The 17,501-nt window shown below is 31.0% G+C and overlaps 4 protein-coding genes across 6 annotated transcripts in view; 2 read left to right on the top strand and 2 right to left on the bottom strand.

Annotated features, from left to right (window-relative positions):
• Positions 1–652: 652 nt before the first annotated feature.
• Positions 653–3,040, top strand: Mrps31 (mitochondrial ribosomal protein S31). Its single transcript, XM_083086643.1, has 9 exons — positions 653–808; positions 1,018–1,243; positions 1,349–1,414; positions 1,503–1,565; positions 1,684–1,774; positions 1,856–1,991; positions 2,108–2,332; positions 2,445–2,659; positions 2,751–3,040. Exons 1-9 carry the CDS (start codon positions 783–785, stop codon positions 3,017–3,019), a joined length of 1,317 nt encoding a protein of 438 aa, XP_082942769.1. The 5' UTR covers positions 653–782; the 3' UTR covers positions 3,020–3,040.
• On the bottom strand, positions 2,645–4,596 carry LOC145964179 (uncharacterized). Of its 3 annotated transcripts, none has more exons than XM_083086647.1 (6): positions 4,559–4,596; positions 3,926–4,112; positions 3,702–3,841; positions 3,520–3,592; positions 3,218–3,419; positions 2,645–3,089 (listed from the first exon to the last, which is right to left on the bottom strand). In XM_083086647.1, the coding sequence occupies exons 2-5, from the start codon at positions 4,082–4,084 to the stop codon at positions 3,237–3,239; spliced, it is 555 nt and encodes a 184-aa protein (XP_082942773.1). In that variant the 5' UTR covers positions 4,085–4,112; positions 4,559–4,596; the 3' UTR covers positions 2,645–3,089; positions 3,218–3,236. The 3 variants fall into 3 exon arrangements, with proteins under 3 accessions (XP_082942773.1, XP_082942772.1, XP_082942770.1); XM_083086646.1 differs by lacking the exon at positions 4,559–4,596 and adding an exon at positions 4,349–4,474; XM_083086644.1 differs by lacking the exon at positions 4,559–4,596 and having other exon boundaries at positions 3,926–4,342.
• A 577-nt stretch (positions 4,597–5,173) lies between these two features.
• Eif1a (eukaryotic translation initiation factor 1A) lies at positions 5,174–6,892 on the top strand. The gene is made up of 5 exons (XM_083086648.1): positions 5,174–5,415; positions 5,620–5,703; positions 5,792–6,028; positions 6,109–6,209; positions 6,433–6,892. The coding sequence occupies exons 1-5, from the start codon at positions 5,400–5,402 to the stop codon at positions 6,436–6,438; spliced, it is 444 nt and encodes a 147-aa protein (XP_082942774.1). The 5' UTR covers positions 5,174–5,399; the 3' UTR covers positions 6,439–6,892.
• Positions 6,893–8,299: 1,407 nt separating this feature from the next.
• Positions 8,300–17,501, bottom strand: part of LOC145964177 (uncharacterized) — a 79,400-nt gene continuing 70,198 nt past the window's right edge. Inside the window, 4 exon segments of the mRNA XM_083086642.1 lie at positions 8,300–9,956; positions 10,147–10,225; positions 15,584–15,602; positions 15,605–16,851. Of these exon segments, the coding sequence (XP_082942768.1) occupies positions 9,827–9,956; positions 10,147–10,225; positions 15,584–15,602; positions 15,605–16,851 (1,475 nt within the window). The 3' untranslated portion in view covers positions 8,300–9,826.

The raw sequence follows: 17,501 nt of genomic DNA, 5'->3' as shown, positions 1-17,501 counted from the left end.
CATATTTCTAATGCATTGTATTTTATATATTCTGCATTAAATTTTGTAATATATATATTTGTAATGTAATTATTTTTTTATTACATAATTTAATATTTTGTAATGTGTTTTTTATGTAATTGCAAATTAATTATAATTTACGTTGTATATATTATAATTATGTAATATATATTTTTTATATGTATTATATTCTCTGTTTAAAAACTATTAAAAAAAATAAAAAAATTTTTCTTCCTCAATTTTTCCTCTCCTGTATCTCCGCCTTAACGAAGACATTTGCCAGGTGAGGAGGTTTCAGTACTCTCATGAACCTGAGAGCTATGCCGGTGGTAACATACGCCGATATTCATATAGTCTATTCTTATATTTAAAATCATTTGGACAATGTATGGGCACACATACATACACATATAGGTAAGTAATTTATAAAAATTATTTTTATAAAAATTATTATTTATCATATTTATATATTATTTTCAAAATAATGATTGTTATACTCTGGTGCTACCGGCATTTCGTGCACATAGCATGGAACAAAACCAGAAATTGTGCACATTATATATTACCCTCTGAGAACATTCATGGAAATTTGCTTTGTAGTTCATGTCCACGTTTTCAATGTCCATAGAGGGAGTATCGCTTTCAGGGATCACCTAAAAACAGGCCATGACATCTCTCAGTCTTCTCTCTGCTGAAAAATTCCGTTTCTTATTCTTGGCAGAACTTTTATACATATTGCGTTTACATTAAAATATAATTGTGACAATTGACATTTTGCAAATATGTTACCTGTATATATATTATCGAGGTAAATACACTTGTATGAAAATAATGAAAATATTATACATTAAACTAATACAATGTCACCAGTATATTACATATCTCAAATTTTTTCATATATTAATTAGATTATGTAAAGTAATTTATTATGCTACATATAAAATAATATGTAAAGTAGTTTTTATTATGCTATATATAATTGTATTTTTATATTAAGTAATATGATATTTTTTATAGGTACAATACAAGGCCTTTAAATGGAATTTATCAATGGCGAAATATTACTATAAGATTATATTCATCATCATCAGATTCATCATCATCAGATTCATCATCATCAGATTCGTCATCATCTGAGTCTGATTCTGATTCGGAAAAAACCAAATCGCCAAAATATGCTACAAATTCTGTAGCATCAAATAATAAGGATAATTTAGGAAGTTTTTTGAACAATATGATACAAGTAAATTATAATTTTTAATTATTTTAAAGTTTATTAATCAATTATTTTAAAGTTTACAATATTTTGATTAGAATAGCCACGATTATAGTTTTATTGTATTTCTAGCAAACTGAACCTACAAAGATGGCCAAAAAGACTAAAATGGTTAAAGATACTCGCTCAGAAAATACGGTGCGTAGGAGTATTTTCACTTTCCAAAATTATAAAAATTTTATATTTTAAAATAAATTCTTTGACATTCTATTATATTTAAAAACAGGAAATTATAAAAACAGCAAATGCACAAACTGACTTAACCGAGTATGTAAATAATATGATGAAGGTAAGTTATATTGTTTGGAGGTAAAAATTAATGTATTTAAAAATGACCTAATAATAATGTGTTTCTGAAAGGAAATATAAGATGATAAATTTTTTAATGAAAATGTTATTGTATTTAGGCGAGGAAATTAGAGAAAACCATTAATATTGCTATACAACCTAAAAGGAAATCTAAGGATTCATTGAGTAAAGTCAAACATATATCGTATGGTAATTTTATCTTTATATAATAATTTAAGAATCATGGAAAAAAATTTTCAGACTACTGAATATAATAAATATTTTTTATAGAAAAAAAATTAAAAGATGCAGCAGAAAATGTAGCCAGTATACTTGGTGGAGATAAAACAAAGACTACATCGGATTTGCTTCAAAAAGTTCTCGCATCTAGAGTAGAAACATTGAGGGAAGAACAATTGGCACATACGTATGTAAATTATTGCAGAATACATTAAATTATAGTATATACTACACATAAATGTGTTTCCATGTGTAACTTAAGTTTTTTTAAGATAGTCTTGAAATTTTTTCAATATTTAATAGGAACTTAAAGGAGGAAAAATCGCCAAAACATGAAGAACAACAAACAAGTAACAGATATTCAGAAAAGAAATCTATAATACATACTCTACTCAAAGAATATAATAATAATAATAATAATAAGCAACCAGTGGTTGAAAATAGTATAGCAAGACAATTATTAAACGAAAGCAAAACATCTGCTAAACTAAATATTCAAAATAATGATCTAAAAAGGTCACATTTCAAGTATGTTGTATAAAAATGATATTGACTATTATATTACAGAATACGTTATATAATATTATTTATATTCTCATAATATATTAAGCAATATCTTCAATTGATTGTTACATAATAGACAAGACATCAATTTATGGAATGGACAGCCTAGTCGTATTTTTGAAAATATAGGCGTCCCTTCGCAAGAAATACCGGAATTAAAAACTTGGGCAGCATTAGAACAAAGAGAGCTGAAAGCATTGATGACTTATCCACCTGCCAATATCTTTCAAGAATTGATTCTTTGGACGGAACAAGGAAAATTATGGAAATTTCCCATTGATAATGAGCAAGGTTTATATATACTAGATATTTTTTCCAATACTTAAAATTCAATTTAATACATTCATATATATCATAATTCATTTATATCACATCATTCCAGGTATGGAAGAGGAGCAGAATGTTCATTTCTCAGAACATGTCTTTATGGAACGTCACTTAAAAGAATGGTGCCCTAAATCAGGACCAGTACGTCATTTTATGGAATTAGTATGCACTGGACTTTCCAAAAATCCGTATTTGACAGTTGAAGAAAAAATCAATCATATTATATGGTATAAAGATTTCTTTGAGTCGAAACAAGATTTATTGCAACAGTTAGGAGCAATTCAAGAACCATTTTCTGATAAAGCAAAAGAAATTAATGAATAAAGTATAATATAAATTCCATAATTCTTATACTTTTCTTATTATTACACAAGTCCTTTTTCCTTTATTAAATCTATAAACGAAAATATTAAAAATATATAGCAAATATAATAATAAATAAATAATTAAATTATTAAGCACTGGAATTCTTAAAATATATTTTATTTATACTTTTATTGTTGTTTTATAATACAATCTTACCATTAATATGCTACAAAAATTATACACCTGACCATGGTTCTTCATAATCTTCAATTAATAATTTTTTATCAGTGGACAATTTAATTCGTATAGAATTAGATAAAGGACTCATTGATAGTATTACAATTCTATTTACAATTAGAAGCGCAGGATTATCCAAATCTCGATGTAAAACCATATCGATTTCATCTCCTACTGCTACCTGTTTTATTATATTTATTATATATTTTTGTACAAAATACAAAAAAATATTTCAAGATTTTTGATGGATTATTCTAGTTATCAAACATAAATATATTTACCTCTGTAGATTTTTTAAATACTTTTTTTCCATTGACACGAAACTTACTTGCATAAAATGCTTCCTCTATTTTACTAAAGCCAAGAAAGAGAACATGGTAATATAAAATAGTTTTAATGCAAATATTATATATAAAAAATTAATATAATATGATATTTTGTTAATGTATAAAATGAAACATACGTGCGCGGCATTCCAAATCCAGTTTTAGAAATGGTATCTAATCGAAGAGATGCAACATTTATTGTAAGTACTTTTGAACCAACAGGCGCTTCTTCTTCGTATTCTTCTTTTTCTTCATCTGAATCCTCATCTTTTTTTTTCTATAAAATTTTATCTATGTTAAAGTCTTTAGTAAAACAAGAAAATGTAAATATAAATATATGTAAATTATCATTATTAATTACACTGTCGGCAGTTTTTCTTCTATTAGATTTGAATCTTTTCACCATGTACGAATTATAATGATTTTGTATATCATATTCCTTTGCATTGTTAACGTGTGTCAAGAAATTTGATTGTAAAGAATTTCGTACGTAATAAAACGTACGTGCATTGCTACACATCGATCTCCTAATAATATTAATTGTTGTTCTGGATAACATAATATATAATTTAGAATTCAACAATTAAAATTTTTTTATATTGATTAGATAACCTCTCAGAATAAAGGTAAATATGTATAACTAATATATTTTATTAATCTTTCTAGGTATTATATTTATTTTATAATTTTAGAAAGCATGAGTGATTTTAACTAGTAGAAAGTTGAGATAAATTCTTTAATTGTATTCGATTCTCTATATTAATCACGAGATGTATCATCACACCTGTATTGAGAAACGGCTATGTATAACTGCAATATATGTATACAATAAATAATAAATATGCGCAAAGCATAAATAATTTTTTAAATGTGGCTTATATAATTAATGATAAAAAATTGAGCTTTGCCAAAGGCTAACAATTTTATATTATCTAAATAAGAGAGAGAATTTTATTCGAATTTAAAGCAGATAATAAAAAACTTAAACTATAACCTTTGTAACTTCTTAGATTTTTAATAAAAGAAAATTTAAAATTTTCAGTAACAAATTTATTAGAAGATTCTATTTTTACATACATATATATATATATATATATATATATATATATATATATATATATTTTAATAATCGTAAAAAAACCTTATTAAACAAGTATTAAAAATAATGTAATTAAATAAAATATTCTATAATTTTTAAAAAATTTTCAATGTTTAATTGAATCAATTAAAACAAAAAAGGATATATAAACCTAGGTCAATAGTCAAACCATTTGAAGCATTTGTAAAATTGAATAAAATGTAATCTTTATTTTGTAAAACCAATCACACAGATGTAATGAGGTTGATTAGTAGTCAATCCCGTTATGTATTTACTAATTTCAAAAGTTCGAAAATCCGGAATAAAATAATTTAATTGACCAATTAAGATGCGAGAAAAAGTTTCCTTGTGATTTGATTGGTTAATTCAATGTTACTTTACTCTCCACGAGTAGGATTTTCGAACGCACTTCAATGTCTTCTCAGTTCGTAGAACTTTCCATCGTAACCAACGGAAGTCTACGACTTTCGAGTCGACATGATCATTAAATCGAAATTTTCTGTAAGATTTTTCATCGCATGTCATTGATTCATCAATTGCAAATAACAAGGATATTTATCATTTAGAAGCCAGGCTCGGGGAAATAGATAAATACTTCTTCTAGATTGGCATTCTCTTTAGCGAAGTATAGACTGCTAGTGTTCAAGGCCATTCAAACTCGTCGCCAGAGATTAAAGGTGTCGACAACGAGTGTTCACAATTATTACATCTTTGACGCTGACACTATTAAAACATCATGCCAAAGAATAAAGGTCAGTAAGATTGCGTTGCGTTTCGCATTTATTCTTTTTCGCCTAAATTGCGCGATTTTTGATAATCGCAATTTCTATCTTGCAATGTGGTTAAGGTTGACTTAACCTATTAACGTCAGGATTATTTCAAAGACGGGTACATTATAATTTTCTTTGAGCGAATTTCCTTGCGCTATCATGTTAAGAATGACGCTTTGTTCGCAGGAAAGGGAGGTAAAAATAGAAGAAGAGGAAAGAATGAGAATGAAACCGAAAAGAGGGAATTGGTGTTCAAGGAGGATGGACAAGGTGAGAGTGTAGTGCGGGGAATATAATGTTGCAATCGAAGATGATTCGCGTTTTATTTTGGTGCACTCACAGTGTTTATTTTACGCAGAATACGCTCAAGTGACAAAAATGCTGGGCAATGGTAGATTAGAAGCCATGTGCTTTGATGGAGTCAAGCGATTGTGTCACATTCGAGGGAAGCTTCGGAAGAAAGTTTGGATAAATCAAGGAGATATTATATTAATTGGTTTACGAGATTATCAGGATGCTAAAGCAGATGTTATATTAAAATATACGTCCGACGAAGCACGTAACTTGAAAACTTATGGTGAATTCCCAGAAACTGGTAAGTGGTATTGTATATTGTATTTAATATCTGACATTTTGCCATTTGACGTTTTCTTACTAACGTAAAATTATTTTCAGTACGTATCAATGATACAGTCACTTTTGTGGAAGATGGATTTGATGAAGACATTGAGTTTGGCGATGAAATTAGCGATAATGATGAAGATGATGTTGACAATGTAAGCTTTTTTATACATGAAACAATTTTATCTTTTTACAAGTAACATTACTACTATAACTTGCTTTTACTCTCTGATTTCTCTAGATTTAGTCACAGCACCTATTTTAAAATTTTTCTTTTCTTTTTCAACATCCAATTAAAGAAAAGATTTGATTCTCTTTATTTGTGTTATTACATTTAATAACATATATCTATACATGTATAAAATATTGTACTTACAGATCTGATGACCTGCAGTGTAATAAAAAAAAGGTATGTCACAAAAATGCATGGAGACATCTATTCATTTCACAAAATACAATTATATGTCAAGATTTCTTCTATCGAATAACTCACTTCCTTCCTGTATGTATCAACAAATAAATTGTTTATGGGTAACATGTTCCAATTTGAGTAGTTATACTTGATATTTGTAATTTTTATAGGAACATGAATTCTTTTTTAATAGGAAAATTATATAGTTGATATTTAACATATATTTAAATTTCAATATTTTGTGTTATATTTAATACATTATATGCCAGATTAGCTAGATTTGTTTGTGTACAGAATCGAATGTGTTGTGACCAATTTCATGATCATCTCTCTGTATTTCTCTATATTTCGTACATATTATCTGCCAATAACACACATGTATGCCGTCATTTAAGCAAAAAATAGAAATATACATCACAGTGAGTACTCTTTTGTGTGTATGTTGAAATGTCTCACTCTAAAATATCCATCAAGAGATGAAGTAATGTACAATTAGAGACCTCTATCCTTTGTCATTGACTTTGATGAGATTTTAGAGTCAGTGCAATTAGTAAATTGCCAAATTGTTAAATTAAAAAACAACTTGGAACTTTCTAGTGACAGAAAAAACTTCTTAGCATGATTATTATTGTAATTTGATTGATTAGACACTGTAATAATGATACAATTGTTTATATAAAATGTGCCAGATATAATTCTTGGAACATAGTTTTATTATCTCAGTGCAATTATTTAATAAATGTTATTCTTCATTGCATTAAAGGAGGATAGTGCTACATTTCGACAATTAATCGGCTATTAACGATGAAAATGTATAATTAATCATTTTTGTATTAATGAAAAAATCTGGAAAGTAATATTATTGTTTATTGTAATAAGTAATATTACTGTATATTGTTTACTTTGTGTACAATTAAGCCGAACAATAAGATACAATTGTAAACTCGAATTTTTTTCATATTAAATAAAATTGCATATGTTTATCAAATTCTAAAAATTGAAGAAATACTTATTTTCTCTTTTTTTTCAAGACCTACCTTTTCCTTATAAAGTAAATAAAAATATTGTAATTACATAAAGTTTATATAATGTGAAGAATATATACTTACATAAGATTAATTTTTCTCTTCACGTTTAAGTTGCACACTTTAAAAAATAATAATACTAATGCTTGGAAATCCATGAAAGAAAAGTGCATTAGATGATAATTGATTGGTCAATTAGTGTATGTCCAAAGTCCAAATATGAATGAAATGATGAGAACGTCTTTCGTTCTTTTTCTTTATGTTTCTATTATAAAGGACGTTGTAATTCCGATGCAACATTTTATTTATTATGCCTGATAATTCTATCACACAATATTATATAATAAATTATAGTCTCTTTCTTCTTTGATATCTTGACGCCATGCAATGTCATTGTAATGATAATGCATTATAATATTAAAAAGGGACACGTAATTAGTACAGGGGCAAATATGTGTAGTTTGACATGTTAAGTTGAAAATTAACTTGTACAAAAGTGTGCGAAATATAAAGCATTAGTTCAACATTGGTACATCAATGTTTTGATGAAGATAAATGACATTGATATTAGATGCAATATATATAGATTGACAGCATAAGACAATTCAAAATGTATTGCTATTGCACATAGAATATATCGTCTGTTGCATAAATAGTAGTCTTGTATTTTGCAATAATATATAATAATATATATTGCATGTATAAAAGTTTTTCTTCCATCGCGAGATAAACATCATCGATAACATTAAAGTACCAGCGTCGTCATGGCATTCGTAGTGAATTATATATACTAAATGTTACGACAATATATAGGAGCATATCATATTTTTTATTTTGATGCGCGTGTGATTGTGCCTTTGGTCCTTAGGTCAGATGGGCTCTAGGCAATTTCTATTAAACGTAGTATAACAGTCATTATAGACAATAATTTATAAACTTCAGATAGCATAATCATATTATATATCTTTCAATATATCATATATCATACATTAATAGAATAGCTTATTTAAATTTCGTTTTAATATATTTATATATGATTTTTTTCTTTTCTTCCTCTCTTTTCTGTGCTTATCCAAAACTGTGTCATACATCGAAAGCTAACACTGGCTTAGAATATTAAAAATGAATTCGGATCCGCAAAGTCTCAAATGTTATCTCTACACATCGTCATGTCATTAATTTTCGCTATTTAGTTTCACGTGGCATGACAGAATGCTGATAATGTAACCCTTCCAAGCTTACAAATTAATACATAACATTTGTATCCAGAGGCTCGCTATATAAATAAAATATTTCTGTTAGCATCTTAATTATTACAATTGTATCCATAGTACATTTATATATATATATGTATATATATATATAAGTTACGCTAAGAAATTATCATATATACAATTAAAAACTGTTAGGAAATACCCTTTAAACAAGTTAAATTTATACATTATGTTCCGATGCATAAAAACATTTATATTTCTCACTGTTAATCAAATCAACACGGTCGGTGCGCGAAATAATCGGCACCTCTTTCCTAGTTTATTTTTTTCATTATGCCTGAATTCGCGACTTGAATCGAGTAACGACAAGAAATTTTCTTATTCTCATTTCAGAATTTATCAATTATGTCCATTGTCGAAAGTATTAATGAAGAATATATGTATATTCGTTCATTTATTGCCGATCTATTAAGCGACATATTGAGATAGAGATATACAACCATCCTACGGTTTAAATGGACTATTCTCGCGAGAATGATACTAATCTAGATGATCACTCGACATGATCGAGACAATCTCTGCTGCTGCATTCCCACCATTTATATCTTTTCCTTTTTCATCATTTTCGCCTATCTTTCCTTCCCTTCCATATCGCATTATAGCTTTAAACAACACGAGAAAGGCGTTGTACATGGACGGGTTGGCATAGTGAAGACTAGCGCGGATCGGCTAGTCCGACTAGCAACGACATACATAGACACATCATCATCGATCGCGAGATTATGAACGCAAACAAGTAAGGCAACCGAACGGAACGGAAAGGTAAGCAAATCCGAAGCATAGGCCATGAGCAGCGTGGTAGTAAATCATCGTGCATGCTTTTATGTGGCTTCAGAAAGAGGCAACATTTCGAAGGAGCGCGCGATGAGCGCGTCTTCATGTACCTCTAGTCCTACATAATCCAAAACTCATCGCTCGACACCCGAGGACGCGTCAAGTCGATGGAGTCTAGATGCTTCGTCGAAAATTAATCACGAGAGAATCGACGTCGATAACACCTCGACGAATCCTCTCTTCTATTCATCGTAAGAAAGTTCGAAGGGCAGCAGCGCATTTTATTCCTAATGGTCCTTTCTTTCTTCTGTCATGAACGTGTCCATGATCTTCTGCATAGATTCGCGTAAATCATCCGTGCCATCGGTTCCCGTGGACAATACTGTTCTTGATTCAACTCGCGTGGTCGTTGTTATGCTGAAAAATATAATTCTCTCAAGATTATGCTTATCTAGATGCATGTAAGAAAAAGAAAAAAATGCACATTTTCAATTAATATTCGATGAATATTCGTACACAAAAAAAAAATAAAAGCAATTAAATTTTATTGTTATTAAAAGACATGTAATACTTGCCTTTAAAGAAAAAAACATTTTTGTATATATACCTTTCCTGTGTGACAGGATCCATCTCGATCGTTGTCGTTTCCATGAAGGATGGCTCGCTATGTTGCAAAAAGTCAGATTCTGCGACAACAAAGGAGAACAAATCAAACATCTTGTGTAATGTTCGCGATGGATTTCGCTATTTTGTTGCTGCGTGTTTTACATAGAGAACAAGAGTACGAATCGTATATATCTCTCAAATTTTACATCATGCCCAAAACAAGGGAATAAAACTAGACACATATAAAAAAAGTTACAACATTGCTAAACATTTGACGATACATAATATATATATATATAAATACGCATTTTCACTCAATCAGCCAAACTATATGCAACCGTTTTCCTCACGTGATATTTCTTTCCGCACGTGGATATATCTCAGCAAACGTATATACTTCTCACGTACTTTATATACATCCTTGTACAACTTTTATTGCATCTACTATTTATTTATTTTTGTACTGTGATACTAATTACTTTTACACGTGTATGCTACAAGCCGTATATCATCAAACTCGGCCGAATTCCTATGTCTTAATTATAATTTAAACGTATCGTATATAATAACAACACTTCATACATACAGGATATTTAGTAAATCATGTTACAATCGACGAGGAAATAATTCTTTGCAATATTTTTACATATTTTCTAAACACAGGAAATTATGTCGCCGATTGTATTACGATTTCTTGAATCTACCCTGTATATTGTCATATATGTGAAAAGATAAAGATATAATTATATGTATGTACTCAAAGAGAGACTCTAAATCCTAAATAGCAGTCGAATTTTTCCAATAATAACAGGATTATTATTATACATATATCTTTTTAGACGTAAAATGGAAATAATTAAAATTAAAATAAAAAAATGAATTTTATTAAATTAAATTCAATTTTATATCTTTCTCGCGTTCATTGTTTCTTTATACAACTTCTTGTGATATATATATAATTATTCTGCTATTTAGGATCGAAGAATTAATTACGTTTCATAGGAAGACAGCACCGCTTAGAAATAAACGCTCGTTGATCTGTAGGTAATTAAATATACGACAACATTATATTACTGAGCAATATTCGGAATACTTTTGTCAATACGATTGTGCTTGAGCGCAGCGAGCTCGTGTAAAGCGCTGGTAAAAGCCGCTGAACAAAGCATTTAGCAGTTAGTCGTAAGAGATGTAGGTATTCAACGTTTTCGATACAACAAAAAAATATACTACGGTAAAAACTGAAAGTGGACTCTTTTCGATACATAAAAATTGAAAAAATGCATTCCAACACGTTTAATGCGTATATAAAATGTGAAAGTGTAATACTCTATAAGAGAGATGAATTTTGATGTACTTAGTATTTTCACTCTGTTTCCAAGTGAATCGATTTTTTTCCATGGAAATAAATTAAAAGATTCTTAATTTTAAATATTTTAATACACTATATTGCGCACAACGAAATATAATTTCTTTGAGTAAAGCGCATTGTCTCTCGAAGCCTAAATCCGAAGAAAATATTCTCACAAATATTAAATATAATGATTTTTTTCAATCTACAGTCCGCTGGTTTTGACCGTAGTTTTGCAATCATAAATGAAACGCTTCATGAAATTTGGCAACCATTTTATATATAGGAGCCCGTACTAACTACATTAGTTAGTATTGTTAGACGAACGGTCAGATAGAGTGCTAAAATTTTTACTGTGAATTTGGCAATATTAATTCCTAATGCGGAAAAGGACGACAGCCTTGCAAATTTAAAGTTCTTCAGAACGACGATACAAAATCATTCTATTTGAGTCGATCTTCACGTTTGACACATTGACAGAAGATACGAATCGTGTATGTGTACGGATTATACACAGGAAAACTCATGTGTTCGAGGATATTCGATTAGTAAAGCATGTACGCGATAATCAATGCATAGACGTATCTTAGCCATCGAAATGCTTATCGTGTCTATGTTTTAAACTAGCGTATCGCTAATAAATAGAGGGATTATAAGCTCGAGGAATTAAAAGATGACATAAAAGCATCTTCTATTCCGATTCTTCTCTTCAGGGATTGAAATTGATATAATTTCGTTAAGTTTTTTGATGCGGATAAAATTGAAATTTAAATTCGCCCTAGAAATATATCGATTTTAATCCCCTTCATATTGCGGCATACGTTACATTTTTGTGGGATCGAAAGGGAGAATTCAGAATATTAAGAAGCTGTAGTACATCAGTCGGTGCAACGCAACTCGCTCTCGTTTCGGAAAAAAGAACACGAAAGAGCTATCTTAGTGCCACTTGAGAAGTATGTCATATATTCGTTTGTATATAGACAAGATTCAGAGAAAGCCATTCTCGCGCACACTTGTGCTTATACGTAAAATACGATATATATATGTATATACATATAAATTACTTACATGACGATTCGCCTAACAATCCTAACGTGACTAAAAACACGATTGTTGGTCCCTCTACACTTTAGCTTTATCTTGAGTTGCTTATTATCAGAAGAGAGCTAGAAGGGTAAAAGTAAACTATAGGATGCTCGAAACAGAAAAAAAAACAAAAAAATGGGAAAACTAAAAAAAAGAGAAGAGTAGGAGCTCGTTTCGTGCATAACACTAGATACAAAACATATCTTTCTATTACAGTGAAAATGTGTCGTGTCCCAATGCAGGACACCGCTGCGACGAATGCAAACTAAAGTCGATAAGATGCAATCATGCGGGATATCAATATCAAATTCATGCATAGACTGTACTACAGAAAAAAGAAAGCTTGCTTCTTCTTGTACGAATTTACCTGTTTTTGTAGTAAATCAATTTATCACATGTATGCGACGTATTCGGTATCGTACGGAAGATTAGGCCTATGTGCCTACACGTGTGACAGAAGGCACTTTTAGTTTTATAAAAGTATCATTCGTTGCACGTTACAATCATCGCCAGGATTATTGAAATGTTGTATATATTATTTAATTGAAGTTTTCACGAAAATTGCATAAATGGTTTCGAAACTATTACGATTACATTTAACATAGAGATAGATTCTAATATTACAAGTATGCAAATCTCGCATTTTTAATAAAATTTTCTATTAATAATATCACATATTTCTGGGAAACTGCATACTTTGTAAATTTATATTTTTTTTATTAATATTGCATAATAATATGTATGTAAATCTCTTTCCTCTTTTAATGCACCATCTTCATTATAATCAAAAACATCTATCAATCACATATCTTTATTCAAAAGTAGATATGTTTCAAATAATTTTGTTTTTCTGATTAATATCTATTATAACTTTAAGAATATTTAAATCTATATTTACAAAATTACTACAAATAAATTTGCAACAATAATTATTATAATCTTAGTTATATCATTCAGTGAAAATTTAAGCACTGATACATTAATCAGAAAAACTTCAGTTTTCGAGGATTGTGTCACGAACTTGAAAATATAATATCAACATAATAAATCGATAGCTTGAATCTCTATCCTGATATCTCGTAAAAACTGTTGCCTTGATATATACCTTTAAAAAAGCTTTAACATTACTAAAAGTAGTACAGATACTTTAGTAAATAATGTGAAGGATAGTCGTACCCGGCTTGCTTCGGGACATTGTTAGACAAGGTGTAGATGACACGTCGAAACATTTGTGGCTCCAGAGCAAGTATAAGCGCTATTAAAAGCACCAGCGCAGCGACAGCTATGCTCATCCAACACGCGCAGCTGGTTCTACCGGATGTCTTCGTCCTAGTCTTCGCTTCTATCGCATTGCTCGAACAAACCGACGGTACCATACCGTGTGTTTCTGTCATTTAAAGATTATCAATTGCCATGAATTATATTCGGAAACGTTGAATTTTGATGAATTGATTGATTGATCGATCTGGATGAGAAACGTTCCACCGCCGTGATTAGTAATGAATAAGCCAAAAATTCAAAAATTTGTGTTCGAACTAAATTTATTGTTATCTTATTGGAGACAATGATATTATTGAAAAATTAATTTTATCATCAATTTTAATATATATAAAATTAAATTTATCAGTTTTATTTAAAAATATTAATTGCCAAATTAGATTATCTTTCAAAAGATACGTAAAAATTGCGCTTAAATTTTACAAATATGGAAAATAATTTCATGCAATTTTTTGAGAAGCTTCTCTGCGAAGTAGTCCATATTGTTTAGCAGTAAATGATGTTTAGTATATGCGATTCATACTTTATAAAAATTTCCTGCTTATTGTGACGTTGTTACATCATTTTTATTCCCCCATAATTGCAAACTCTCGGTTTAATTAACGCTATTTTGGCCAAATTGCACGAGGAAGTTTTGCAATAAATATATGTTAGATTCTTCTCTTTGCATGTCGCCTCAACACGTCGGCATGTGATAGATAACGTTTAATCATACCTAGCTGATCGTAAAGCTGAGCCTCGAATGAAAGTATGCTATAGTCCCAGAAAGCCCCTGATCATAAGATTCCATCCATCCTATAGCCAATACCAACGAAAAAAAGGAAGAAAACGATTATCGTCAAATGTTTCCCGAACGAAGCAACACTTAATCGTTCACCATTAATCGCACATGTCATAATTCCTCACGAAGTGCACCTATGAAGAAAGGTATTTACGCACTTTATGCAGTCTTATATAACTGCACTTCACAAGCTTTATTTTTCCTTGCACAGATCGTTTACCCTTTTTATATATATGATGCCGCCGACACAGAAGGTATAACACAGCAAGCAAATAATAGATCATGCATTTTTCAAGCAAAGTTTTGCTCCTTCAAAACATGTAACAATATCTGGAGAGTCAAAGTTCGTCCAATTAAAAAATTAATGGCCTAATTATTTCGAAATTTCGAATTTTCAAGAACATTAATTATTTCATCTACGTTAAAAAATCTTTTTCTCAATTTTTTTAACTATTTAATAACTGTTATTTTTGCATTTTTTGCATATAAAAAATATAATAAATATTGAAAAGATATAAATAGAAGGAAAATTTCAAAATATAAATGAATAAACAGAGGATTTTTTGACTGACTCCTTTTTTAACTTCAAATTTTCATCCCTGAAACAGATGCATACTCGAAATATCTAAAATTTGTGCAATCTTATGTTAATTCTGTTTCAGCGATGCTCGATTATTCTAATCGTTCAAGCTCTATCACCCATATAATTAATTCATGTAATTAATTTTTCCATCGAATAATCGCGAACATCAATATATGTTCACAATTAGCAGAAAATATAGGAAAGTGTGCGTAGAGGATGCGTGCAAACAATTAAAGCAACATGTTAATATATATAAATATATATAAATATATAAATATATATATATATATTTCTCTCTTATTCGGGCTCGTTCGAGGTAACCGGTTAGCAAGGAGATTCAGGGTAATATGTACATCGCTTACTTAGAAGACTAGCTGTGAGAGTGCGGTACCTTGGTCGTCCTCCAACGGGGACAGCTCCGCACCTTCGTGCAGTGCTACATCCGACCCGCTGGAACTGCCCAACGTACGCCTCTTGCTTGGGGATCGTCTTCTACGTTGTGGCGAACCATCACTATCGGTGTCGCTGTGCATATCGTGCCTCGAGCTACCATTCTTGTTGTTGTTGCCGGCAGCGAAACCATCAACGGCGCCGCCGTTGCCGGAGCCGGGCGATGTATCTTGGGAGTATTGCGCCATCGTTTCCCATTGCTCACCCGTCATCGAAACCCAGGAAGTTGTCTCCCCAATCTCCGATTTCATCAATTGCTCCTGGAGATTCTTTAGAGCATAAGCTTGCTCGTCACCTAAATCATCATCATTACTGCCGGAAATTACTGTTCTCACCACCTTCTCAATTCTCTCTGTTTCCGGCATTGTCTCTTCCACTGTTACCCGTTGTACAGTCGTGACCGTCTGTATAACACCATCGGATTCAGATTTATCGGTCTTTATCGTAGTAGTGGAAGAATCTGGGAAATTTTCGCCAAAATCAAAGATCTTGCTCGGAAGAGTACTAGCGACTTGATTTATTCTCTTGACAACCTCCTCGCGCGTTACGGGCTGCAAAGCATCATCTTCTGAGGTTAAAGTCACGGTCCTCACCGTTTCGACGATTCCACCTGTCTTCAAAAGCTCTTCCAGTTTTTCAGGATCGACCGATGGATCGCTAGTTACAATTGTAGTTGTTTTTTGTCGAATTTCTTCTACTGGAAGAGACATTTCCACTTTGCTGTTTATCATAGTTTCAATCATATCGTTCGGTTTGATCGTCGGAATTGCATCCTTGAGCGATACGATATTTTCTTTCGATGTTTCCTTGATCAGTTCTCCGTCCGTGTATTCCCTGGTAATGTATTTAACGGTTCTCGAAACCGCTTGTGGACCTATGATACGATCTTTTGAGGTTTCAAATGGAACGGATTCAAGATTGTCGCTTGTTTGGGGTGTACGATCGATTTTAAGGGGTATCTTGCTCTTTAAATTACTGTTCTTGCTCGGCGATTGCGCTTCCTGCGATTTGAGCGGCTGCTCGACTGTTTTACGTATTCGTGAGGCGTCACTAAGTTCCAGATGGAACTCGGATTTGGTAGACGGCTTGGTGGAGTGACGCGGGGCGGGAACAGGTTGCTTTGATGGAGCAGAAGTAGCATGCCTCTCTACAGTCCCATCAATTTCAGCCGAATCATGCCCTGACCCATCCAAAAGGACATGGACAAGAACAGGAACAAGGACATAAAGCACATTGATACACACTAAGAATTTCAACTCTAGCCCAGCTGCCAAAGTTGGACCCAGAAAGAGATTCGGAGCGTTTCTGCTTCATAATATGTATGTATACGCGCATACACACTAATAAAAAAGGAGAAACTCGCGCTGGTGCACACACACACACGCATGCACGCACGCACGTGCGTCGGAAAAGGAAGAGAAATAAATCATAAAATGCGCTTCGCGTATGTGATGCGTGTGCGCGTTCACCGCTGTTCTATATTCGCGTTTATTTAATTTTAGTTAGTATCAATATTGCAACAAGGATTAGTCTGTTTATCGGAAACAAAAAGAGTACACTCATTAAAAGACGATGTCTAGTCGTAGCGCTTGAATCTTACTAAAATGTACCATCGTGGAGGCAGGAACGAAACGATTTTAACATTACGCAATACGTAGTAAAATAAAGACATGTACTGTTTTAATATTCACACTAAATTTTCTTGAAGCTATACAATTAATAAAAAAGAAAATATCTAATCTATATTTTTCATCAATTCTTTTCAAGAAGGATTATTTTCCTGCAGGAATTTTATATTATGATTTATTGAATATTCTAAACTACTGATGT

Source organism: Camponotus vicinus, unplaced genomic scaffold (assembly GCF_025532165.1).
Source record: "Camponotus vicinus isolate PSW18456_S1 unplaced genomic scaffold, iyCamVici1.0 SCAF_13, whole genome shotgun sequence".
Classification (NCBI taxonomy): domain Eukaryota; kingdom Metazoa; phylum Arthropoda; class Insecta; order Hymenoptera; family Formicidae; genus Camponotus; species Camponotus vicinus.
This window is presented reverse-complemented; position numbering and strand designations above follow the sequence as displayed.